The sequence below is a fragment of the Phoenix dactylifera genome, chromosome 11 (genome assembly GCF_051530095.1).
Source record: "Phoenix dactylifera cultivar Ajwa chromosome 11, Ajwa_hap1_PhDact_Kaust_v1.1, whole genome shotgun sequence".
Classification (NCBI taxonomy): domain Eukaryota; kingdom Viridiplantae; phylum Streptophyta; class Magnoliopsida; order Arecales; family Arecaceae; genus Phoenix; species Phoenix dactylifera.
The window spans coordinates 2,981,808-3,009,591 of record NC_143200.1 but is presented as its reverse complement, the minus strand read 5'-3'; the positions used below and the strand labels follow the sequence as shown (position 1 = coordinate 3,009,591).

General features: G+C 36.3%; 1 protein-coding gene across 3 annotated transcripts; it reads left to right on the top strand.

Moving 5' to 3' along the window:
• Positions 1-67: 67 nt before the first annotated feature.
• On the top strand, positions 68-26,795 carry PEL1 (Eukaryotic release factor 1 (eRF1) family protein). Of its 3 annotated transcripts, XM_008802752.5 has the most exons (16): positions 68-241; positions 335-417; positions 3,401-3,476; positions 4,962-5,036; positions 5,127-5,183; positions 8,309-8,354; positions 9,944-10,019; positions 13,450-13,525; positions 13,622-13,654; positions 13,769-13,837; positions 15,933-16,039; positions 21,798-21,870; positions 22,034-22,072; positions 22,648-22,742; positions 25,943-26,049; positions 26,320-26,795. In XM_008802752.5, the coding sequence occupies exons 1-16, from the start codon at positions 191-193 to the stop codon at positions 26,391-26,393; spliced, it is 1,137 nt and encodes a 378-aa protein (XP_008800974.2). In that variant the 5' UTR covers positions 68-190; the 3' UTR covers positions 26,394-26,795. The 3 variants fall into 3 exon arrangements, with proteins under 3 accessions (XP_008800974.2, XP_008800975.2, XP_088562530.1); XM_008802753.5 differs by lacking the exon at positions 13,769-13,837 and having other exon boundaries at positions 84-241; XM_088706404.1 differs by lacking the exons at positions 13,622-13,654; positions 13,769-13,837 and having other exon boundaries at positions 84-241.
• The last annotated feature ends 989 nt before the right edge of the window (positions 26,796-27,784 follow it).

Below are 27,784 nucleotides of genomic sequence, written 5' to 3'. Positions count from 1 at the left end.
TAAATTCTCAACCCGGTCCGAATCCCGCCGGTTTTACGCCTGGTTCAGCTCGGCACCGAGTCGCATCCCCAGCTTAAAGGTCGCGTGAGTCTTCCGGTGCCTCCTCACCCGTCTCTCAACCCACCACTTCTTGTTCTTGATTTCTCTTCTTAGCAGAAGCATCAGGAGCGATGCTAAGAGACTTTTAGCGATGAAGCTCGTCCGCCGGGACCTGGTCCCCAACGGACCTGGCAGCGTTAAGGTGAATTAATATGTTATTCTCCTTTTCTCTTCGTCAAATCGAATTTTTAGTTAATTGATTATGTTTGGGAAAACGTAATTCTTGGGCATCCAGGTCGTTCCTGAGGAAGATGATGATATGTGGCATGCCTACAATCTGATTTGCGAAGGTGACAGCGTTCAAGCTGTTACGGTTAGGTAGAATCTTGTCTTTTTGTTTATTTGTTTATTTTTTTTACTTTTATATTATAGATATTCGACATGGGCAGTGCTCTGATTCTTGGTGGAGAGGATTAGAGTAGTTCGTTATTGTTCTTGAAAAAATTGGGTTTTTCTGATATAATTGGCGATGAATTAGAAGAAAGTAGTTTGTCGTTAAAGCCCTAAGTTTGCTATGATATTTTGATTCCATATCAAATTAATTCGATACAAGAGGCATGTGAAGAGATGTTACTCAGTTTTTTTTTATTATTTCTTATTTTTTTGGGGCCTTGGACTTGATCCTACCTTGTGAGCGAGAATTTGTCGATGAACAACGTGTTGAACATCAGATTTTGTGAAAAAATGTTCTAGGCGCATGACTTATACTGGGCATGGAGAGAAGAATGATCTATCCAGTCTTTTCTACTTCACTTTATGCATGAATTTGATAGGTAATCACGGGCAAAAATTGTTAGCAAGCGCAGGAGACTAAAAACTTTAGGAGCATGAACAGTCTTATGCTTTGTTAAATCATCAGAGGGAGTTTTGAGAGATATACGTGAAATTTAACTCATAAATGTTTTCTTAGGACTTAAGATTCTGAAATTGGCATGCTATCTTTACAATAGGAAGCAGAGTTGCATTAACCTGAGCCCAGATTTGTAACATATGGGCCATTTACAGATGATCGTTGTTGGAGGTTCTAACATTTCCCCTTAGTTTTGATGGGTTACATCGTTTCTTGGACATCGATCCACACCCGAAGGGACAAGCCTCACATCTCTAATACTTATGTTGATGTTTGTTTAAAACTTTAATTAGGATTAACCAAGATGGATATTTTGCATCCAATAATGTTAATCCTTTGATGCTAGTTTAGTCTCAAATTCTCTTAAAGAACAAAACTCAACTCAAAAGCTACAATCCACTCCCCAACAGTCTACATCTAATAAGTGTGATCAGTTGTTTTATCAGCTACTAGGAACTAGGTAGGAGTAATAATGATACCCGAAATTCAGATGACCATTATTATGATCCTTTCATTTCGACAGTGACTAATAACTCTTGTGTAGGACAGCTTACAATACATCATGGTGTTCCAAGCACCATGTCTTATGTTGCTTTAGATCAAATTTGAGAACATTTCACCTTGAGTCTCTTACAAGGTTAATTTGAAACAGAGGGCTTCATTTATGATCTAATATGAACCTTAACTATCCTGAGATGCCTCATATACTAAACAAGTGACTTATGCGGTCTATTTAGTGGAAAAAATACACCCTATGGTAACCTCAAGCACAAAAATGCATCCTGTAATAACTTGAATCCTAAGCATGTGCGATATTGTCTTAGATAAGAGGATTTGCCAGCACTTGAGTTTGAATTGCCCATGTAACATAAACCTAAAGCTTCTCTTAGAAGTCGAGCCTGATATGGCTAATCCGAGCCATATGTTCTATTTTGTAGAGTGAACTCGACAAAAGAAAGCAGTAGAGAACATATTTAATTGCAGAAATAAAACTGCGTCATAGGAGCACATCTTTAATAAAAGGAAAAAAATGAAAGTTGTAAAATAGATAAAAGGAATCAGGCACAAGTTATTTATTTCTAGGAATGGAAATTAACTTTTGATTAAAAACTCTAGATTGGACTACTGGCCCAAATATAAAAACAATATATTAACTCTTCATGTCTAGTGCATTCTTCTCTTATTTTACTGGTTAGTATCTATGTCCTTTTATATGGGGTCAATTAGCACAATGTTAGGAAGTGAAAAAAAGAAGAAGCAAGAAAATACAGAGGACAATGTGCAGTGAAACGAAATGGATATTGATAAAAAATATGGAAAGTATATTAAGGAATAGGAATCATGTCTGATGAAAGTTTGTAGTTTGTAGTTTTTGAAAAACTTAAGGATATTCTTGTCACAAATATGCAGTAGATTCTCTATAAGAAGGAAATAAGTTGTGGAAAAACATGTAAAGTAATGGGAAGCAGCATTTTTAGTACCAGACCATACTGATCCATTCTAGGCATACTAACCTATACTGGGTATCTGCACCAAGAACCTGTCTGTACCAACATTGTACAGGTTGGGTATTGATACATTTGTTGAAATTGGTAGTGAAGACCTTGATATGAAGCTTACCTGACAAAAGGATACAGCTCATGACAATTCAAGCAGATTCCTGTAAATATATTTAGTAGATAAAAGTACACTAACCTCAACATACTTCTTAAGTTCAAATCTAACCTTTATTATGTGATCTTACCATGTTAGACATGCAATTGTCTCTCTAAAATCTCTTATAGTTTGGTATGTAACACAATATAGCATGGGACCTAGGAACCTTATGGCCTTAGATTCTACTTGACCTTTCTAGGGGGTTATAGATCAGGAAGGGCTTTTAGGCTTTAGTCTCTGGGAACTCCTACCCTATTTTTTTTTTTAGATTTATCACCAAATGGCTTTAATGATCTGAACACTGATGAGTAGAACAGTAGTGCTAACTTTACCATTGTTTAGGGGTTTAAACAATTTTGGAGATGTTTTAAACATTTCTATTGTCATAGATTGGAACTGGCTTAAAAAATGTTGTCTCCTTTATGATGCCTGGCATATGCTTGCTTGTGCCTCCACTGCCATTTCAATGTTGTTTATGGTTCCTATTTGTTTGAATTCTTGCTAATTGGAGAATCCTAAATTCTTCAAAAAAAAAACACAACATGGTCATGATTGTCTACATAGAATATAATGGACGAATATTACTTATAGAAAGATAGCTGAAGTTCTGAAGCTTAGACAAACTTTATTGTCTAATGCCTGCTTCTGTAGAGTATTGGATATGCTGTTGTAGATTGTTTACTATTATTTTGATGATCTTGATAACTATAATTACTTTATTAGTGCTCAATATCTATGTGGAATGAATACGCTAAGTTCTTGTTTACATTCATTCATTTGCTCAACTATTGACAGAAAAGTTCTCAAAGAGAAGGCTTCTGGAGGGCGGGATGCTGAACGTGTTAAATTAAAGCTGGAAATTAAAGTTGAGGTGAGATTAATATTATGCCCTTGAATAATTAAACATTACACAAGCAAAACATGACCCACTAGTAATGATATGATTTATTATTTAAAAAATTTAAAATAATGTGCAAACAATTGAGATTAGCTCATGAGAATTGGAGAAAGTGATTTTTGCATATCATAATATAGGAGAATGATAAAGGCTAACTTATAGGTACGCACAATGCACTGTACATATAATAAATAAAAGATAAAGATATTTTAAGAAATCCAGTTGATACTTAAACTTAGGAATTAACTAAAAGGGTTAATTAGATATACTATCATAATTCATAACTCTAAGAATCCTTGTGAAGGGGCATTTTCCTACCCGCTTGGTTAGAGGGTGGGCTGATGTACCTTCTGATTATGCTAATGATCCGGATTTCTATAAGAGACATCGCCACTCGATGAGATTCTAGATATTGACATGTATATTGTACTTTAAATATATGTAATTGATTGTATCATTTTATGTTTTGCATGCTATTAATTGATTTTAGGATATTTCATGTTGCTTTTTCTAGTATGCAAATCATTCTAGAAACAGAAATTACACTTAAAAATATTTTATGTTTTGTATCACTCTAAAATATCAAAAGGTATCATTTAGAATATATCGGGATTATAGAAACATAAAAAAATATCAAAAAATATCAAATTATACTTCAAAGCTTTGAAAAAATTGAAAAAAAATGATTATCATTAATTCAAACTTAAAAAATATTGAAAAAAATTGGCGTGCCAGTTTGGAACTGACACCCCTTGTGTACCGTGAGTCGCCGGTATTATACCAAACTAGCCACCAACCGATATGGGTCTCAGTACTGGTTTGGCAGACCTTGTGCACAACCCTAAACCCAAAAGCATAAACCCTATACACATGCACGCACATGTACCCACATATAAATATATATTGTGGACTGTATTATGTTAAAGTTTATTATATGATATATAGGCTATATATAAAGTTTAATTAAATCCATGATACAAGGGGCCTTTTATTACTTCTCATATGGTACTACCAAAGAATTATTCCATTAATTTAACCTTCCTTAGCAAATCTTGCTTCTTTTATTTCTCTATCTGAACTTAGCAATAACTTCTCCCAACTTCAATTCAGTTTTTCTTTAGGCTGTTTTTTAGTTGCTGAAAGTGAATACTGTATATGCATTCTCTACCAATTTGCCTCTGCCTTGTGACAACTGACCCCATTATTTGAATATGATCTCCATCCATTTATTCTCATTCGATTATACCATCTCTAATATGATCATGCTGGGTTTTAGGTTATGCTGAAGTGACTGCATCACTAATAAAGTTCCTGTTTATATTTTTCATTCTTAGATTAACTTTCTAATTTCTTATGGCCATCTGAAGACGTCTTTTCCTTTTTTGCATCCCATTATTTTTTTATCTAAAACCATTTCTTGGCAATTAAATATTGGTTCTAATTCATTGCACTACTCAGTCTGTTGATTATGACAAGGAGGGGTCAGTATTGCGTATACGCGGAAAGAATATTTTGGAGAATGAACATGTGAAGGTCAGTTAAGTTCTATAATAAATTAAATGTAGTTGCTGATGTGGCACCATTTAGAAGTAGCACCAGTAACTTTGTTTGTACTAAATGCAGATTGGACAATTTCATACTCTAGAGATTGAGCCACATAGGCCTTTTGTGCTAAGGAAGGTAAACTCTCAATCATTAATTTCTCTCTGTCAAATAATCTCATTCAGCAAAAAGATATTACGAAAGATAATGTTCTCTCTGCAACAAAGATAGTATTCTCTTTTTTCTATAGAAAACTCCACTTTTGTTTTCTTTAGTCTATCCACTAAATTGAAATTCACACGAAGAAACCTAAGCTTAATTTGTGGATTTTTCTGACCTTTAACTTGACATTCACATCGATCATTTAGCTATCTGCTTAATGTATTAATGTTAGAACATCTTGCCATTGGAATAAATAAAATATTAATCAGATGCAGTTGTTAATGTTAAATGACAGGATTCATTAATATTTGACAAAAAGATGAGCTGAAACATGTCCAGAGTTTTTTGAATGTCATAATCTTTGGGATTTATACTGTATTTTTTAATTATTATAAACTTAAAGAGTAACTAATGAACTTCTAATGCTTAATTACATAACTGATTGCCATGAAAATGATCCACATATATAATGTTCTTTTGTTGATACAAATTAATTTTACACTTCGCACTTATTTATAATTATTCATTATAAAAATACCTTGTATGGAAATACTCTAACTGCTAAAGTTTTTTCCTTTTGGAGTTAATTTCCAACAAATGTTAGTATGCAGATCCTATATTCATGATCAAGCAACATGAAGGCAAGTGGTAACCAGTCTTGGTCAAAATGGCCTATTATGTTTTGATTCTAACCATTTTTTCAAAGCTGGAGAATGGGCGTTGAAGCTACCAAGCTTCCACCTATACTTTTGCCTGTTCTAACTTCCTCAAACCATTTTACCTCTGATTTGGTATGTAGAATAACCATTGCAACCTAGTCATGATATTCCATATGTTTTTTTTAGAATGATAACATAATTTCCAGCTATGCGTATTCAATGGCATAATTATAATCACATTTCCTTAGCACTGTGGCAAAACATTGATCTTAGGACGAGAATACTTCTAATCACATGATTCACTACATTTATATGCCATGGTTTGATAATTATTTGCCGATCTCCACTCAATCAGCGAACTACACGGTAAACACCATAATGACATTCCTCTTTCGGAGCATGTCATAGATATTCTAGAATATATACTAATTTAGGAGGGTGACCTTCTTGATGAACAAGAATTTGAAATCATCCAAACAAATTGAATAGGCAAGATAAGAAAAACAAACAACAAAACACTCAACCATGCATAGTTACACACTAATTTAGGAGGGCGACCTTCTCGATGGGCAAGACTTTGAAATCACCCGAACAAATTGAGTAGGCAAGATAAGAGAAAAAACAACAAAACACTCAACCATATTTATGTATACAGCAACAGTCACAAAGACATATTTGGTTCATAGAAATCACATGAAAAACATCATATTCATTCATTAATACCCTAAATTACTTGAGAGTCGATAAATTCTGTAACATACGTGAAGAAACATGGCTGGAATTTGCAGTGATAAATAATATCATAGGTGCACGCCTTGTAAAAGCAGTCAAAGGTGGCAATTTGCGCTTGATTAGGCACCAATCTATGTGCTTGGGTAGCTGCCCTGTTTGACAGCTAGGAAGACATCAGGCGCCTCGGCGTAGGAGTTGCCCAAGCTCCTAAGTGGGACTGCCTACATGGTTGCCTGTGATGACACTGCACGCAACACATAGAAGAGTTTAGGAATGGATTGCTTTCATTCAACTTGTTCTCCGAAGGGTCCAATTCACGGGTTATTTATAGTACTCAACCCTAACACCTTCCTAAAAGGGACCTATTGTACATTTTCATAGTTTTTTTAATTCATGAGATCATTAAAAAGCAATAAATTAAATCTTGACTTCTTTTTTCTTTGTCTACTCTTTTCATGCCTGGTGGAAACTTCGAGTTTGCTTCCTAGTTGCATGAGTTTGAAACATGGAATTCATAAGGTAGCTGTTTGGAAACCCATCAATTACCCCACTGGGATTCATGCTAATTACCTCTCTGGCTCGAGTTTACCTTTGCTGGGAGTTTGGCTCCCTTTCATGGAGGATTTGTCAAGTTGACTATCCATTGTACAATATTCTGAACCTTTTGTGGATCACACATTGATCTATCAATTGGCCTATATGCTTGCTGGTTAAGGGTTTTCTGATGTAGTGCATAACTGTGTATATCAATCTTCATTACCAATTAAATGAAGATGTATTGTGGTAAGGAAATTGTAAAGTTCTTAGAGAGGTCTGTGAACTTCTCATGGGAAAATATACTGATTTTAGCTGTCTTCTGGTCATCCATAACAAAGTGCTGCTGCATCTGAATCTTCACAAGCATCAGTTTTTTCTTAAAACGTCATAATTCAAACCACTTAATTTAAAGATTATAAAGAATGTTAAAATTGTGGTTTTCATAGTATGGTGCTATACTAAACATAATAAGTAATTGAATGTTGACCGGTATAAATATAAACTCTATATGGTGATTTCATTATAGTTTATTTTATTGATGATATTAGGTGAGTATGGTGTGCACCATATTAGTCAGTGACAAAAATTATTAATTGGAAAGGAAAATTGTAATGAGAAAATGGATCCTTTGCTTCCTATGTCTGGTTTCTATGTCTGTCAGATCCTTAAATCTAATCTGCTTATTCTTTTGCTTAGTACTAACCTAGAGAGCAGAAACATGAGTTAATAATGCAACTTTGCATACTCTTTGGCAGTTAAATTCCAGGTGGTTTATAATAACTTTCTGATTTTGTATTTGTTCCTTCTTCACTATTTTCCTTATTGATTCATCGAGTGACTTGAATGTAGAGTATAAGTGCTCCAATTGAGAGGAGGAAGAATATTCACATATTTCTAGAAAGAAACTTTCTTTAAATGCAGTCTTCCTATCTGATTGAAGTGAAGTTCCATCTCCAAGCATGTAATATCATTCATGATATTGCCTGAGTTTTTCTAGTTGCGCTAGTCTATCGACACTTGTTAATTTTTACCTGTTTATGCTGTTGTTTGGCACATTCTTTTTTATTTAAGATTACCATTTGGACATTAATATGCAGATTAAGTGCATTTGTTCTTTTTTATCATGCTATACCTGAATTGCATTCCTTAATAAAATTTCAATAAATCCTCTAGGATGTTTGGGATTCGATGGCACGTGATGTTCTCCAACAAGCATGTGGTATGCTGTCTTTTAGTTCAATAAATGCCTCATATATTTATCGGTTTTCTCGTTAGAGCTATTGCTCTTTCTTATGGTTTTCCCTACATTGCTGTAAATAGGAGTATTGGTTGAGGTATACTTGATTGATTTACTGACATAATGTTTCTATAGACTATGTAGCCTCACACTTAATTATTTATTTATGGTTAAAGGTTGTTGGTTACTTCAAAGGTTCGCAACATGGAAGGCGATACCATCCCGAATCATCTGATTTGGAGAGCGGACATGGTCCTCTCCTTGGTTCGAGAAATCCGACGAGGGAGGGGGAGAGGGAGAAAGAAAGAGAGGAAAAAAAAGAGAGAGGGAGATGGACGGAGGGAGATGGAGGGAGGGAGGGCTTTCGAGCCTCCATCTCCTTTGACCTTATGAAAACAAGGGCTCTGCCCTGCAGGCTCTGTCGCCCCTCCGCGGCTCTCCGATGGAGGCCACAGGTCTCCTCCCTCCCTCTCTTCCCCGCGCTCTCTCTCGTTCTCTTTTTCTTTTCCGACTCTGACGGGGAAGAGCTGGCCGGTTCGTTCTGGCCAGTTCCGGTATGAACCGGAACCGTACGGATCCGGTAGGCGACCGGCGAACCTTGATACAATATATATATATATACATGCACCCATTTTGGACAAAAACCAGAATTATGCCCTCTTCGAGACATATAGGGTTCACAGGTAATGTGTCAATGAAGTGGGTGCGAATTTATCTATTGTTAGAAGTGGGTGTGTCAATCATACTGCCAAAATAATGTTTGCATGGGAAAGCTTGAAGAAACTTGAGGACACAAAGCTAAAATATGCATCAGTGGAAGTTGACAGAGCTATTCTCTAAAACTATCATAGGATGACAATGTTGCTGGGATAAAGCTACAACATGCAAGGTCTGAACTCTGAAGTTTGCTTTCGGTTTCAGTTCTGTTCAGGACTCAGTTTCAATTTCAGCAGATCTGATCAAAAACAAGGAAAAAAATGAAAACAACGAAGTAGTAGAAAAATATACTATAATTATTGGATACATGGTTTTAATTATTGTAAACATGGTTTTTATGTTATGAGGTGAAAGTACAAGGCATTTAATTTTTTTTGTTAATTATAAAAAAATCACTGGAAATGTTAAAAAAGATGTTATGCATCGATTTAAATTGTGGTATGTTATTTAATTGTTTGAGGACAATCTAACTATTTAAGAGTACACAAAGAAATTTGAGAGTAAAATTTACAGAATACAAACACAAAAGTGCATACAAAGATAAACTTGATATGAAGATCGCCATTATACCAAGTAATGATTACCAACAAATAGCTTGTAATCTATGTAAATTTGAAAATGTGCTCACAACATAACTGGTCAAAGGCCAAATCATGTCCTGGAGAATTTCTAGTTTGATCAAGCCCTTTGATGTTAGACTACTGATGACTTTGATCGAAATTGATCAATTGTAGCTAGTTTCCTGTTCTTTTATATTATATACGTTTGAAGTCCTTTTTTGTGGCTTGTTTCTTTTGGGTAGCAAAGCAGAAGCATGTTTACCTTCTAATTAATGTCATGGAACCAAATTTCAGATCCTTCTGCAAGTGCTGATCTGGCTGTCATTCTGATGCAAGAAGGGCTGGCTCACTTGTTTCTCATTGGCAAAAGGTACTTGGTATCATGATATACTTGTCATGAATTAAAAAAAATAATACTTCAATTTTTAATGGTTGTTACTCAATTTGGACATTCTGCAACTAGCCGAAATTTCTGCTTTCTCTATTTAATGGATCATAGCATCATTGAGAATATGAGCGATCATTTTTGAAAAGTTGTAAGACATCATTTATTCCAGTGACATCCAATTATTCTATGTCAATTTCATATTTTAATCAATAGTTCCTTCTATAGTAGATCACAAACCAAAACTGTTTGACAACATGTTACATATTGTAAATTGTACTTGTGAAATTTGTATACGGTTCATTCAATTTTGTTTGTTAAAACTATAGCTTTCCTCTTTCATGTTGTGCCAATCATGGTTAGGAATGTATTCTAAATTTGTAACAACCCATGACTTGACTCAAAAAAGCTAGCCGGAAAATATTATTTGGCTTTCTTGGTCCTATATAAGTACCCAGTATTATCCAGTGCGTAACTGATGTCGGACTAAATGCATGTCCTCACGGGCCCTCACATACATTCCTTTGTTTAAGCCTTGGCATCCTTGCCAGGTAAGGGTCAAAATCTATTCAAATTCGATCACAAATACCATTAATCCAATCACAAGGGCTACAAATCTAATCACAAACACCACGATTGAGCAACCTCAACGAGTTCATGCTGCAGTTTTCTCTAGTTCACATGGGTCATGGGCTGGGTCCTAGTTCTGATACTTTTTATAACAACCTGGGACCTTACCCAAAAAGGCTAGCAGGAAGGACTTATTTGGGTTTCTTGGCCCTGAAGTATCGAAAATCTACTTAGTGCATGGCCAATATGGGAACAAACACATGCCTGTATGGGTCCTCACAGCATTCTCTCTCTTTTAATGTAGCATCCCTACTGTGACTTTGTGTATCTTGTGGTTTATCTTCCAAGGTAGTCTTGTCGCATCTTATGATGTAGAATACTTGGCAAAAGCCCCGGTATCTGTAACTCAACTTGCAGACTACATAAGATGAGCGTGAGTAAATTGCCGGGCATTTCATCCTTGCAAGTGCACTTTATTCATAGGCGTTTGGGAAGGAATTATGAGAACTATGATGTTTAGTAGATGTATTCAGAAGCCCTGTCCTGCTAGCTGTGAGCTCCATCCATTTACCACTCTTATAGCTTTTTTTTTTTTGTCTTTGATCAACATTAATGTGATGGCTCATCTATCTTTTAGTAGGGTTTAAATTTGGCTGATGGGTCCTGACTATTAAGGAAGTCATATTGATATGAATCTGATGGTGAGATTGTTGAGTAGGCCCTTTTAGGTATTTCTTTTCAGAGGATAAAGGGAGGTAGAGCCACCTAAAATTTGTTCCAAATAAGAAAATAATTACAATAGAAGAAGGGAGCACAGAACGAAAGAGAGAGCGAGCAAAAGAAAATGAAGGCAGGGTCTTTAACAAGAAAGGCATATCTACTATTAAGTAGAACCTCCGCAAGCTATGTCTAATAAGACACCAATATTCGGAGAACCCTATCAATGGCTTCTGGCTACATAAGATAGACTAGTTGTTGAATATCCTAATGCTAGCTTGAAGAACTTGACTCTCTGATGAAGATCAATTTAGGAATATTTTGGCGTTTCTTTCATTCCAACATGACCACAGAATTGCTGCACATAGTTGATCAAATGCCGCTCGAAATTCTCTAGGAATATAAGACGATCTCCATCTCATCCAAAGTGATATGAAAGAAATTGGGTAGTGCTGGCTGTTTAGTTTGTCCAGAACCTCAACCCAAATGGCTTTGATAATGCACCTTAGAAAGAGATGGTCATGTGACTCAACAGGTTCACCACAAAGTACACATCCTCCACCAAAGTCTTGTTGGTCTTCCTGTTCAGCTATTCTCTGGTTTTGAGTCGGATCTTGAAGCTTAACCATGGAAAGATTTTGACTTTTAGAGGCACTGTGAGTTTCCATGGAGTTTCTGCAAAGGGACATTGTAAGCCATTGGAGCTTAAGAAGTTGCACAGAAAAGCAGTTGCATAGTTGTAGGAAACATTGTCCTTCTAGAAAATTGTATTGGAGTTTGTTGATGGCCTATGGTGTTCAGGAAGATCAAGCAGTTTGTTCAATTCCAAAGTATCTTCAAATGGTAGAGGATGACAGACCTGGACTTTCCAAGTAGAGTGTTTCTTTTTACATTGTGAGGCAGCAGTAACCCATTTCTTCTTGCAGCAATTGTAGAGTTTGGGGAAGAAATAATAAAGGATTAATTCTTCCAGTTAGGTATCTACCCAGAATTTAACAAGGTTTTGAGTACTGGTGTGACAGTGCGGCATCCCATTGTCCCGAGTGTCGGGATAGAACCGGTCAAGAAATGGACTGGTAAGGGACATGACATCCACCATCCTGAGCGGACGGCACTTGGGGCATCCTGTTCCAAGCAAAAACCAGGATGACCCCATCTCATGGTGTTCAAAACCTTGGAACTTAACATCCAGCCTGTTACCCTGTTTGATACCGGATTCTGTTCTGGAAATGAGTTGAAGCAGAAATGATGTTTTTCCATATAAAAAAGCTTGTTTTTTCCCCTTCATAGGCTTCCACCTTGCACTTGTCTTGATTTTTTTATGGTATGTCAAGAGGATCTGGTTCCTCCAAATTGGCTTTACCAAGTTTCAGATATGTCCACCCCCGCTTAGCCATCAGAGACTGATCCATAAGGCCAAGGCCTTTAATTCCCAGTTGACCATCTACTTTTCTTTTACAAGCTAACTTCCGGTGGACTAGGCAGGCCAGTCCAATGGCTGAAATGCAAAAGTTATACACACCTCTTCATATCTGATTTATGAATTATTTTTCTCTATTAATTTGCATTGAGGCCATACTTTTCGGACTGCAAAATGCAAGTCACTAGTAGAGTTGTACTTTACAATTACACAAACGATTCTGTAACGCAACTTTTCTTAGAAGAGTAGTTAATTAGTTTCTCCTTGCTTTGTGCTAGAGTAAAATTGGGACCTCCTAGTTTGAATGTTGTTACCTGGGTATAATTTATTTAGGTTTTAAGTAGTTGCAATGATTGATTTATGGCAACATTTTACTGAATGCTTCTATGTAGTGCTTTGCCTCCCCCCTACCCCCCCTCCCCTGCGCGGTACCTGTTGGTGAAAAAGTTTATATGAAAAATAATTTGGTTGCTAACGTTTCCAGATTTATGTGTCCATGCGTACATCTTTACATTTGTATGTATGTGTGTCTACTTACAGATTCACAGACATATATGTACATACATCCACACAATGTATACTATATTTTTTAGGCTCTACATAAATGATCTAGAAAAACTGGGGTAATATAGAGTAATTACTTTTTCAATATACTGTTTTCGTGCATTATAAATATTTACTTATAAGGTAATTATTGCCTTCGAACAGTATAACCGCAACTCGCTCTCGCATAGAGACCTCGATTCCAAGGAAGCATGGTCCTGCCATTGCTGGTTACGAATCGGTATGCTAGAACTTGTATTTTCAGTTGTAACCTGAAATTGTATACTTGATACCATTAGAATCACTTATCAAGTAAATTGACTGGTTTCATTTATAGGCTTTGAAGAAATTTTTTGAGAATGTTTTACAGGTGAGTTTGGCTGAAAATGCTTTGTTTCCTTTTACAAATTACTTGTCATATATTCTATAATCATGCTCATGCGCACATCTTTTTGAGAACTGACATAAGAGGCATGATTCTTAGGCTTTGCTGAAGCATATTGATTTTAAAGTTGTTCGCTGTGTAGTAATTGCAAGCCCAGGCTTCACAAAGGTTCAGTCCACTAACCTCTAAAGAACAGTTTTGTAACCTTTATTTACAATTACCCTGTTACTTATGGTTTCACAGTCTTAAGGAGAATGCCTGAAAACTTGAGCTGAATTTTATTAACTTTTGCTCTCTGGAAATTCTTCTGTCACTCATAAGAAGTACAAAAGATAAAGTTTTGTAGTTGAGACGAATATGATAATTCTGCATGGTAATAGGATTGACGTCAAAATTGTTCAGACTTATTCTTCTTTCAGGATATTCTCATAGTCTGTAGCTTGTAAAAGAAATGCTTAAGATGATTTTCATTACTTCATGTGCTGTTTGTTTATGTCCCTGCTTCTGGCAACCATTGGACACCGTTAAAAAGCCTGCATATGTAGCAGCCACCTGGGATCTCAGGGACTTCTGTGCAGTGTAAGCCAAATGTGCTAGTTAATGCACTGGAGACCATTTGGTATTCAGAAATTATCAAGAATATTATGCCATGCATGATTTTATTGTTTAAACCAAGATATCTTGGTTCCTGTTTCAGATTTGGACAGGAAAACTTTCCATTAGATTTTTTGGCTTATCATTTACTTCTGGAAAAAATGCCATTATTTTGGAGATGGATTTCAATCTTATGCAGGTGAAAATGGAAAAAATTCATTACCTTACCAGGAAATATCTACATAATAAAAAAAATCATTTAACTGTAGTCTTCTGCCATAATTAATTCTGTAAAAACATGTGGAGAGAACTGATGAATTGCTATCCTATTATTTTTCCTTGATCTTAAGCATAATGAGTAAATTGATGGAAAAACGTTGTGATAACTTTAAAACCGAAGGCATATTTAATTTTGTAAGCTTTTCTACTGAGACGAGATACAAAAATGGTAGTACGGGTACATCTGTGCGTGGGATTATGGTCAATTAATTTTGAAAGAGGTAACTGGTCATTGGGAAGCATGGGATGGCCCTATAGCTAAGGAACTTAATCAAAAAATCTTAAAGATTAAGAAACCATATTTTTTGTTTTTACAATTTTTATATTTTCCAGTTCTATCTAAAATTATAATATAACATTTTAAATTGCTCCAATACCACTTGATTTCTCATGCCCGTGACCGAAAATAATGAGCCAGAGATATGGCAACTATGGCATACTTACGGGACATGTCCTGCAAGCACGCAAGGCATCCATTTTTGATGTAGTCCCAGGACTCCATCTTGTACATAGTTTATGTTTTTTGTTGTTTCTGTGTTTTCTATCTAAAGCCATGTTTAGGCTTGAATTTTTAGTTAAGTCATGTACTAGGACTGCCAAGCAAAAAAGGGTCCACCTAGGTGTGATAGAAAGCCTAACCCAACCACAAACCACTACACTTAATTGCTTGAGCTTTGGCCTTTCTTCAATGCCCACGGCCATCACTAATCTCTAGGAACGAAGGATGGGTAAAAGTCTTGGAGATAGAATTGTGCATATTGAATGTATGGAAGAAGGGGGAAGGAAGTTAGAAAAGAGAACAAAAAGAAAAAGTTACTGTTCACATAAACAGTACCCGATCCGAGTTACTGTTCATGGAATAGTAATAGGCGGTAAAATGGAAGATAAGGATAAGTGGGGGAAAGATAAGGGCTATTGGGGAAGTTGTTGGATAAGGATCAGTGGAGAAGTTATAGAAACCGTTTTGGAGGATTTTAGAAAGATTGTTCAACTGTTTTGGCACATATAAAAAGAAGGGATAGTAGCCATTAAAAGAAAGAATAAAAAGAAAACCTAGAAAGGTGAGTGCCACCGTAGGCAAAGCCCTGAGAAAGGATTACTTGATGATGCATTATTTATAATTTAACTGATCTGTTTAACCTTCTAGCATTTGAACTAAAAGTCTCTGTTAATTGCCATGATGTCTATGATGCTTGATGCCATATTCATGTAAATGCCTTCATTCTCTCCTTTTATAGCTATGGATCAAAAAATTCATTAACTTTTATGTTATTTATGCTTCATGATTAAAGTAAAGGAGGAAGACACATACAATGTTTGGGCATGAATTATTGTTGGTACTTTCTTAAGGATTTTTGTTCTGATTATTTTTTCTTTCAATATGTCATAGGATCAATTTCGTGATTATTTACTTTTAGAAGCAGAACGACGACAATTAAGATCGATCATTGAGAACAAATCACATCTAATTCTTGCACATTCAACATCCGGTTACAAGTGAGTTCTCTGGCTATGTTTTCGAATAATGATATCTGTAATTTGATTAACATTATACATATAATATTTTGTTTCTGTTGTTCAAGGTAATCCTTGTATTTAAATTATATAATATTGATCTTCTTTCAACATTCCTCAGTGACAATAGTCAATAGCTTGCCTTCTGATCTAATTTTTAGCTTTGATTCATTTTAGCTCGCTGGATGAAGTTCTAGAAGCAATGTTTGAAAGATCTGAATTGAATGTGTCATCATTGCATTTGCTAATTAGAGTCATTCCATCAAAGTGGTCAATTTGTTTACATCATCTGAGGTTATCTCCTGCAACTTCTTAGTGTGTTATATATTAGTAAGTAGCGTTCAAGAGGGCTGCTAAGGATAGGAGGAATGGTTCATTAAGAAGGACAGGAGGAATGGAATACCCATTCAAATGCCTAATGAAAACGTTTAAACTTGGGATGAGTTTGCTCGAACCAGAAGAGAATCAATGTGCCACTATTGCAATTAAAATTATTAGTCATCATGCCAAAGTGTCGAAGTTTGTTTATGTAATGAGAGGCTTCCTGTGCAGTTTTATGTCATTAACTAGTTTATTGGAGAGTCATTACTCATTAAGGATCGGAGAGATGGGTTGATAAGTACAAAATCATAGTCAAAAGTATTTAAAGATCATGGTCATTAAAGAGTCACTGAAGTAGTATTTCCAGAGTTTAAAGCTTTCTTACTCAGTCATGGTGCTCTCTTCCTCCATTCCTCTTCTATTTTCTCTTTTTTTTTCATCCATGTTCGCCCTTTAGTTCTAGTTCTTATTCCTTCTTGGAGAACAAATGAATTTTCACGGACAAACCAAGTAAATAGTGACATTCTTCTATAATGAAACCACATTTATTTTGCCTCGTCTGAATCCCACATAAGGAATTGAGCTGAAACTATGAATTTGAGTTTTGAGCTGCACATTTCAAATATAGTTTTTAAACCGAATGCACTCAAATCTGTGGAAATACAGATCGTAATTGCTAGCCAATATACACTACTAGACTAGACTAGTGCATTTTGATTGAAATAACAAAGGATGCATAGACTCCTCCACAAGACCACATAATGCACAGATAATGTTAAACACTAGGCTAAATTTGATGTATTTTTCTTAAAAAAATACGTTTTAGCAGCCATTGGTTGATTCTTAGGGTCTTCTAAAGTTTTCCAATTCATAAAGGGATCAATGTCAGGTTGAGAGCTGTAGAAGATACTCAAGCTTCATCGAGTCATTCATTCCTTGATATATAAAGCCAATACCAATGTATGCGAGAAGCTTGGTGATCTAAATAAAATTCTTGGGTCTTAACCGATCATTCTTTAGGTGGCCATTAGTCTTGGTCAGTCACTTAGCTGTCCTCCTTAAGTTTTTGACGTGTTGGTATCCGTGTATATATATATATATATATATATATATATATATATATATATATATATATATATATTATATGGTCTATCCACTTAGCAGGGTCTTTGATGGAACCCCATCATTCAAGCTCCTGACTTGTCCAAATGTCACATGCCATTTTTGTGAAAATACCTTAAAAAATTAAGTATACTAATATTTCATATCTTCATAGTTTAGGCCTAAACCATGTCCAAGTACATGCGAGTCTCATATTTTATCCGTGGGAAATCCTTTTAACAATGAAGGGAAGATTTCAAAACATGCTACTTATGATACACGTGTATCTCACTTATGTACACTGTGATTCAAGGTTCACCAAACCGGTACTAGCCTACTAGGGCTCTACTGGTCGACAACTAGCATGGTATGGTATGGGTTTGTAGCGTAACATGGAGGGGCATTTCAGACCTTTTTAGTTTCAAATTTTGAACTAAAGTTGATAGACCATTTGCCGAGTTTACTAAAGAAAAGTTGGTATATAGTTTGCCGACTTCAATTCAGAATTCAAAAATAAAAAAAAGAGTTCGAAACCCTTTCTCCCTTGTTTCGAAACAAAAACGGCAGGAGAGAGAGGAGGAGACGGAGTAGGAGAGAGAGGAGGAGAGGGAGTAGGAGGAGAGGGAGAGGAAGGGAGTAAGAGAGAGGAAGGAGGAGAGGGGGGAGAGAGAGGGAGAGAGAGAGAGAGAGAAGAAACTCTTTGGAGAGCTTCGAAGGGGGATGGAGGCCAGCAATGAAGACTGAGAGAGAGGGAGAGAGAGAGAAACTTACTTCTGAATCTGATTGCCATTGGGTTTCGAAGGGGGATAAAGGGTTTGAAAGCAGGATGGAGTGTTTTGAAGGGGCCTTCGGCATTTCTCTGGTTTTCCAACATGGTGAACAAAGTGATGGAGCCTTCGGCCGACTGTTTCAAAGCGAATATTACACGTGAAGAGGGTTTTGAAGGGAATAGAGCCGACCAACCTTATATCCTATTTTGAACTAGTGAACCGTGCCAGTAACCAATCGGCCCAATTCGGAACGCCCCGAACCGGCTGGTTCGCATGGTTCGTTAATCCTTGCTGTGATTACTCAAAACTATTAAGGGGTATTTTGTGTCAAAACCAATCAAGACCTACTAGTCTTGTAGAACCATTAAAGGTCAATCTTTCCTCTTGAGTTGAATTCAAATTGACCGAATTTGGGAGTGACACGAATCTCTTGCTCAAACCTTATCAAACTTGATACAATCACAAACTTGGGCCAAATTTAGGTAGATCATGGTTTTTTGCTATACAAACTTGTATTGCCTGGTACCGGCTGTACCATACTTTATCAATAAGGTACCGGGGTTTGATATGACATGAGGGCCAAACTGGCTTATACTGGGTGGAACCAACTATTTCCACTTGGTCTCATATCGTGCTGATTTGTATTGCCCGGTTTTGGTCAATACTATTGCTGGGTGGGAGAAAAGGGTCTCTTGACCATGTGTCGGTATGAGGTGTGTATCATATCGCATCCTGACCTTGTGTCGGTATGAGGGTGTATCATATCATATCTCGATCTTGTGTCGGTGTGAGGGATGTATAGTATCGTATTGGTAAGGTACCAATATGGTACCTAGTACTAGTACAATGGACTTTGAGCCAGATTGTCTTAGGATAATTATATAAGAGGGTTCAAGCATGAACTTTTTTCATAATTGAGTCCCAATAAGGCTCTTGTTTTGAACTAATCATGATTTCTATTTGAACATGTGTTTGATTAAGTTAGCTTCAAGAATGAATCCAATCTTGTTGGGCACCTCATTGACATGATTGGGTTTATGCAGGGACCTAATGTCTGATTACAACAGAGATGGTTTTCGTGTTGAACCTTTGATTGCATACCATAAGTTAATTGCATATGTACCCATCAGTTCTTTCCCATTGTCAATTTTTTTGGTACAAACAATGTCAAATTACAATATTGCCTTTTATGATAATATTTTTAAAGTTTGAAGTATTAATATATTTATAAACTATACTGAATGTTTCAAGAATTAAAACATACAACTACTTCAATGCCCATATATCAGGGACATTTCAGTCATTTTATGCTGATCTTCAAATAGTCCAGGTAGAACACTAGGTCACACAGAACAAAAGGACAATGCAATAACCCTAGATAGAGCAGAGTTCATCCACTTTTATTCATTTATGCATTTCTGTGAACATGTTGTAGCCAATGGTTTTGTAATCATTGATGGTACATATTTATTTATTGTTACATTGTATCTTAGATGGGTTGTTAATTTTCAGCCTGCTTAGTTGGAGTTTGCTTGCTAATTATGAGCGCAATTAGTCACAGTTCTGGCAAGGAGGCTAAGAAACAGTGTCCACATCTACCTTCTATTTCAGATAAAGTGAAGCTCCCTTAAGAGTTTAGCCTCTCTTTTGTGGGGATGCACACACTTCCTGTTTAAGTACTATGCCGCTCTTGGCTCCTCATGTACTGCAATCGCCTTTCAAAAACACTGAAATTTATATAGGCCAATATTGCTTATCTTTTCTTTTATTTTTCATCACAAACCAGTATATAAATGTAAGGAAGAAGTAAATTTGACCCTTCTTATTTGAAAGAACCTGTATGAACCTAAATGATTTTCTCCTGAACAAGCAGGAGCTAAAACATGTTATAGTCATTTGAAGATCTTGTACTATCTCATGGTCAAAGGTTTAAAATATTTTCATTCTAGATGAAGCAGTAAATCATGTTTCTTACTTGTCACATCTAAAAGTTTATTAACACTTGGCACCAGGATACCTTCTTGAATTGATATAATAAATATTTATTTTAGTTGAGTCAATTGTTGTCTTAATGCATGGAAGATGACACCCGAGGTTTCCAAACCACCTAAGCATTGGCGTCCTTAAAGGTTTGCACAAAATGCCCCGCGATTAGGTTCGCATGGAATAAAAGTCGTTAAAAATTAATAAATTGTTAATACTTTTATATATAGAATCATCAATAGCCTACATGATCCAATAACCATATGTACATATATTTCATTCATAAATGACACATCAGAGAACATCATATTATCAAATAGTTAGGTCATGATTTATTTAAATGATGCAGCAATGAAATGTTTACTACATCACTTTTACTATGTGATAAAATTTTTTATCCAGTGATCTCGAGTATCTAAAACTTTCTACAAATGTAGCATGATCTAGCACCATTTAGTATCTATAGGAACGTATTATGAATGCATTCCATGTTTCTCTCTTTACGTACATACTTAAAAGGAGAATTAGTTGAAAGTATAATGCGTTAAATAAACTGAGAAACAAGGTGCCAGCATAAGACAGTGGCAGCCCCTCGGCAGCCAGGCATTTGCCTGGGGTCATTTGTACAGCTGCATTGTGTAAAAGCCTGAAGATCACCATGGCAGTTGGGTTCTCCAGGCATGTAGGTGACTGCTTTTTACAGCCTTGATCACTGTGCTTACAGTACTGACCTGTACTGGCTGGCATGGTACTGGTACAGTATGAGGGCTTGGTACACCCCTATACTAACACATGGTACAACTGCTATCTCGGCTCCAACAACGTACCATGAATTTCTATTGCGACCTACCAATAGACCTGGCTTGTATCGGTAAGTTAGTAGTATGGGGCTCCATACCAAGACAAAGAACCATGGATGGCACTTATTCATATTAGCATCACAAGAAGATTAATTTACAAAGACATGACTGATGTATGTGAAATATGCATCAAATCTATCGCTTACCAATCACTTAATAAATAAGAAAGTATATTTAACATAATCAAGGGTGCTGTATGCATCTTTTTCATGCTGGTCTATGCCATCTTGGCCTATAACAGCATGCATCATTTTGACATGCATTATACAGGTTTGGAAAAAAATGACAGATAGAATCTTGATGGAAATTTGAAATTCTCATTTATTAATATATTATAGATAGTTAGTAACAAGATGGAATAAGTAATTCATAGTTCTGTTAGATATTTTGTAGATTCCCCTTGGAAATCTTTTTTTTGTAGGAGATCTTGGTTTTGTGATATCATATTTGAGGGAGCACAGATACTTCATTGTTGATTCCTATTCTCATGTATGTGTATTTGGAAATGGTTGCTTGGTTTGTTTGTTCATCTGTTTCCTTTCTCCTCCTGGACCATTTGGGTGGAAGATATTTTATGGGTGCCTTGGAATGTATAATAGCGTAGTTCCACATTTATACTGTCCTTTTAAACTGTTTTACTTTAATAGTCTAAAAGAGTACTTTTTACCATTTTCCATACTTACCGCTCATTATTCTTGAGTATAGGCATAGTTTGAAGGAGGTCTTGGATGCCCCGAGTGTCATGACCTTGATCAAAGACACAAAAGCAGCACAAGAAGTAATCTGATCTCCTAAGACTGCTATAGTGCTATACGTGTTCTGTGTTACTTTTCTTTTGACCTATTTAATTCTCTGTGACTTATATATATTAACTAATGTTGCCATGTAGTCTATCATGTTTTAGTTCCAACACCTTTTTCCTTTGTGCCTTTTCCTTTCAGGTCCGAGCCTTGAAGGATTTCTTCAATATGCTTTCAAATGTAAGTTTCTATACTTAATGTAATTACTAGTTTTAAGATTAAATTCTTGATTTATGCATGTAATTAAAGTACAATTGCATATAAATATAGAATACAGCAACCAAGACTTTATTGAGTGCTAAATAATTTTGATCTTGAAGCACACCATGCGTCTCTTCTAAGCTAGTATATGTCCTTTTTGGAGGACTAAGAGGATCATGCAAAGAGAAATGGAGTATACAAGTAGCCATCTTGCCTTGAATGATGATTGACACACTGCACGTATCTTTTCAGTTCACTTCTAACTCTATCTAGCCAAATTGACTTGCTTTATACTCCAATTTGTTATCTTACTGTTCTTTCTGCTCAAGTCTCGAAAGCTAGAACCTGCTGATTATGTGGTAAATTACAGCTGTTCAAATATACCTAGAATATATTGCATGTACTATGTCATAAATATGTAAACAGGTCACTATGTTCTAAATGCTATTTCTTTTATGATAAATTTGCGTACGGTATTTTTAAAATTTCTTCTGATTCATTCAATCTAGACCTATTTTCTGAAATCTGATGTCAAAATAATTGGGTATTTTTAGGATACTGCTCGTGCTTGTTATGGGCCTAAGCATGTTGAGGTTGCACATGAGCGCATGGCTGTCCAAACTCTTTTGATCACGGATAGTCTTTTTAAGTAAGCATTTATTATATTTTTGCTAAGTGAATCTTCATCTATAATATTATTGACTTTTGGATCTATTTTACATGTTCCCTTACAATTGTAGAGTTAAACTGTACTTTAGAAATGTGGGGTTTTGTAAACTTTTTCAAGCTTCAGTCTGCCTAAATTATTGAGCGCTGATTGAATGCTATACATTTAGTATACTATTCAAAATCAAATGAAGAATATTAAATTTTATAGGCTTTTCTAATGAAAGAAATTAGGCCACTGCATTATGACATTTTTACTATCATTTTCTCCCTTATGTTTTCTATTTAATGGTGGCAAGGGATCAGGTTGCATTGGCTTTGGGTCGGAGCAAATTCAGGTTGAGTCAAAAAACCTTTCAACCCATACCAAACCAATTTATTATCAGGTTGTGAAGAATAAACCCATGCCCAACCCAATCTTTATATGGACCTAAACCAACCAGCCTATCCTCTTTTTTTTCTGTTTGTGGACCTATACCTAAGAAAATAAACACAAACTAGGGCTAGAAAGAGGGAATCTATGGTTAAGCATCTAGAAAAAGTGTTGTAAGAGAGATTGGATTTGACAACCTGATCCCTCTAGATTCCAACTCCTAACCTTATTTGAAAGTCATGGAAGAAAGACGAGTAAACCTATGGTCAAGTTGGGGCTCTTATTTGGTTTTACTACATTGTAAACAGTTCTTTAGCTTCCCCTTTTCTGCTATGTGAAAGAAGGGCCAGTCTCCTACAAACCAATGTAAACTCAACAATTTATTTTCTCTGTAGAACTTAAGATTAGACCATTGGAGAATCCAAGCTTGACCATGGCTGCCCCCTCACACGACACCATTTTCTTTTGTAGTGAAGCTGAAACCACATATTTTTGTCATAATGCTATCCTAGAGACCGTAGTTAATCTTAATAATCATCTTATTGTGCATGCAGTTCATTGTTTTTTATAGTGCTAATGGTGTTATTAATACCATAAGGCGGCTTATGAATTAACATTGTAAAGTCATTAGAGTATCATCTTAACAAATAAATAGATCCTAGTTTTAAAAAACTAAATAGAAAATTATTTGATCCTATCCTTGATTTTCAATAACTATATTTTGAGGGTTTCGTCATTTTTTTTTGGAGAGAAGTGGGATTTGATATTACTAAAGTGAAAATTTTCAGTAAATTAATAATAAATTATAAGAGTTAGCTTGGCTTGCTTTTGAGAGTATTTGCTATCACGTACTTCTAAATTTTTACGATTGGATTTCCTATTAGGATTCATGCAGTGATAAAAACACCCAAACTTCATGTTCTTCCCTCAATATTTGATCTCTTTGTTTCTCACACTGTGGCCCAAATCCCATTTAATGGTTAGCCCCCTCCACCCCCTCCCCAATTCCCTTTCCCCCGATTGACAATTGTGAGCACCATTATGTCATGGTCAAAAGGCAACAATAGTAAGAAGTTGGATAAATATGGTTGTGGAAGGGTCCTAGGGAGAGAAGACAATAGGATTTGGGACCAGTGGTGAGGGGAGACTTAAGGAAAGGGATGGGTTGAAGGTTGCTTTAGTGAGTAGTGGGAGAGGGTAATGGCAAAGCAGCAGCCATTGACTGGTGAACTGCAGGATAAGATAAAGTGACAATGATTGTGGGAAGAACATGGGGTGGAGGGGGAAGCAAAACCTTGGCTATGTTATTTGGACATTCCATCTTTAAATTGTTTGGAAGTGTCAACATTTTTGGACTCTTAGACATGTGACACAACACGAAACAGCTGGATACTCTACTTTGAAGTGCCTTGATAACTTCAGGAAAAGTGCCCGACACTTGGCACTTTTTTTGAAGTGTCATGTAGGACATTCTTAGTTTTAAGTGCTGGATACTTTTAAGTGAAGTATCCTCATGGATACTTTAAGCAAAGTGTCCTTGTATTTGAATATCATTATATTCAAATAGAAATACATCATGGTTGGTTATCAATTTAAGTATCTCATCATAAGTAACATTTAGTGAATAAACTGTTCGGACTTACAACCCAAAAGCTTAGGTTGTTGGGAGGATCGGCCCAGGCTAATAAATTCATGTGGCACTCCTTTTATTAGTCAATATGTAATTATGACAATCTCCCCCTCCCAATCTTGTGACGCCCTCATCACGATTGGCTCTTCCTTGAGAAAGAGGGGTCCCACCCATGGCTTCGGTCTTACTTGACCCTACCGGTTCCTTCTTGACCCTATCAGGTCCTCTTTGACCCTGGTATATCTCAGTGAGAGGTCCACATGATGAATAAAGGTTGTGACGCACAATGGGTCTGGCTTTGATATCATTTGTCATGTATTCACAGTCCGAAAGCTTAATTCTAGGTATTTCTTTTTCACATGTGTGCATGTGTGTGTGTAATGTATCTCAAGACATCTTAAACCTAGTTAATAAATTTAAAAAACCTGTAAATTCACGGTTTGACTTTGAATTCACTTGTTATATAGCATTTATAATTCTAAGTTTCTCTTTTTTCAAATGAGCATCAAATTGCACAAAGCCACCTCTTTGTATATACATGCATGCATGCATGCCATATCCCGGTGCCTAGGATTTTGGAGGATGCTGTTTCTGAACTTGAGGGCATAGAGTTATGCATAAGTGCATGGGGGGCCAAGGTGTAAATGTAAAATAGCAATGGAAATCAAAGGGCAGGAATAAAACTTTCAGTCAACAGGGATTAAACATCAAACATCAGTCAATCTACGGGATAGACCTCAATGTTCCCGAGAATTTGTAACAAAAACAAATGTTGAATCAGCTTGGTATTTGTGAAGAAACGAAATAATTCTAATCCTTTATTTAGTAAAAAATGAGGATCATACAGGGGTTAATTTAGATAATTGGCATGCATTGTGTTAGACTGTGGCAATGCATTATACTTTATCTGGAACTAAAAAAGGCTAATGGAGTTTTGTCTCACTAGTTTCCAGCAATAATGCAAGTTAAACTAAGCATCTATAGTTGCAAGCTTTTGTTGATAATATGGATTACAACTAGTGGGTTTTTCTTAATTTCGGCAGTTATAAATTTCTGATCTTGAAGACTACCATGGCATTTTTTTCTTATATTATTTAATCATTTATTGTATGTGGTACTTCATTGCTCACAAGTTCACGTTTCTTGTCTATATGGAGTAAATTATTTGTTTTATTTCCAGAAATTCTGACATATCAACAAGGCAAAAGTACATTAAATTGGTCGAGTCAGTCAAGGATTCTGGTGGTGCTGTTCACATATTTTCTTCAATGCATGTATCTGGAGAACGTGAGTATAATTTTCCTGCTTCTCCCTTTTTCCTGACTGTTGTTTCTTCACGATATTCTGCAACCTCCAGTGCAACCTCCAGGGCACAAATAGTTCTGTGAGAAAAGTTATGTATTTTCATTCAGCACTATACTTTGAGAAGGATCAATTAGGATCCAATGAGCTTTAATGGAATCTATAGTGCGAACAGGGGTGTTCTGCAGTTTATATAGATTGTTATAAGGAAGCACAATTCCTTTAAATTTAATTTCTAAATTTATGATCAAACAGAACTGGCGCAGCTGACTGGAATTGCTGCTATACTTCGCTTTCCATTACCGGATTTGGAAGACATTGAGATGTGATGGATGTCAGCATTGATTTTATTTGCTTCAGAGATGCATGTCACATTCTTGCTCCCACCAAACTCTATACTCAGTTCAAAGTCTTCCCAGCAATCAGCATCTGGCACATTGCTATAGAATGAAAACAACTTTTATAGATGGGTCATCAGTGTTTCTCTTCAACTCTGAAAAAGCGGGGAGCAGTGTAAAGAAAGCAATCCATGCTATTCTGCTTGTGAACTTACTCTGAGGCTAAATCAGAAAATGCATACTTCATGCTAACAGCTAGAGAAGAACTATGGTGCCACCTTTGTGGAATTTTTTTTTATTGAAGATTCATGTTAACTGATCTGTTGAGTGGTTGCGTGACTTCCTATATTTACATTTTCAGCTTCTTGAAGGAGAATTCTGCACTTGGTTCAATTTCTTTGCAGTAAGCTTTGTTAGGGTTTCAACATGCACTTAAAGCTTTCGAAATGCATTGAAGGAAGGTAAAGGTGCATTTGCATTACACTTCCGGTATACTAGCTGACCTATCAGTATTAACAATCTGCTGTAGTTCCTGTCGTATCTGTGACTGCCAACTACAATCTCCTGTGTGAGCAGTAGAACCTGCCAGCCTATCTGCTGCTTGACTCGTTGGCGATAAGTGTGGCTCAGCCAGAACACGTGAAATCTTCTAGCCAACGGCGGTAAATGTGCAAGACAGGGTGGAGGGAGACATCCCAGAGGAAGTCCGTGCTAGATCCAGCAAAGGACCGTTGTCGTCGCAAAGTCGCCTAGTTAGATACCTGCTGCAGGAACCAAGAGTGTACCTGTTTTAAGGCTGCCATGGGCATGATGTTCTCCGAGCATGGGGTGGTGATGCAGTAAAAGTTTTCAAATTGAGGTCGGTGAAGCAGTGTGGTAATTGGTTAGGAGTAAACGAAATCTCCAGCAACCAATGGTCCAGACAAGGCATATGGACATTATACATCTGTACCATGAATTCATAGAGGGCACCAAGATCACACAAGAGTGGTTTGGAAAAAAAGAAAAAATTCTGGTGGTTTAGATTTTTTTATAGTTCTCCCACATAGGGCTTTTGTGGACATTAGGGACTTGGTTATTTACCCTTCTTTTTGATAGGAGACCACCCTTTTTCCGTAAAAGTGGGATAGGAAATTAACTACAGGATTCCTTAAACTTTTTCTTTCAGCATTATTGGTTTCATTCCTATCTGAATATTCCTGTCCAGATGTTTACCAAACTAGCCGAAATTATAAGATACATGGCATGCACATGAAGCTTGCTCGAGCCCCCAGCATGGCTTCCTAATCATATGCTGGCAATCAGGTGGGTATCGGATAAACTTGATGGCTGTATATGTGTCATTTATGTACTGTATATATGACTATGGCATGTAGAAGCAT

What these genes read in the sequence shown, in the direction of transcription:
- PEL1 (XM_008802752.5), top strand. Translation starts at nt 191, where the DNA reads ATGAAGCTCGTCCGCCGGGACCTGGTCCCCAACGGACCTGGCAGCGTT. An exon ending in CAAGCCCAGGCTTCACAAAG is followed by an intron (nt 13,838 to 15,932) that starts GTTCAGTCCACT and finishes AATATGTCATAG; the next exon opens with GATCAATTTCGTGATTATTT. An exon ending in TCTTCAATATGCTTTCAAAT is followed by an intron (nt 22,073 to 22,647) that starts GTAAGTTTCTAT and finishes GGGTATTTTTAG; the next exon opens with GATACTGCTCGTGCTTGTTA.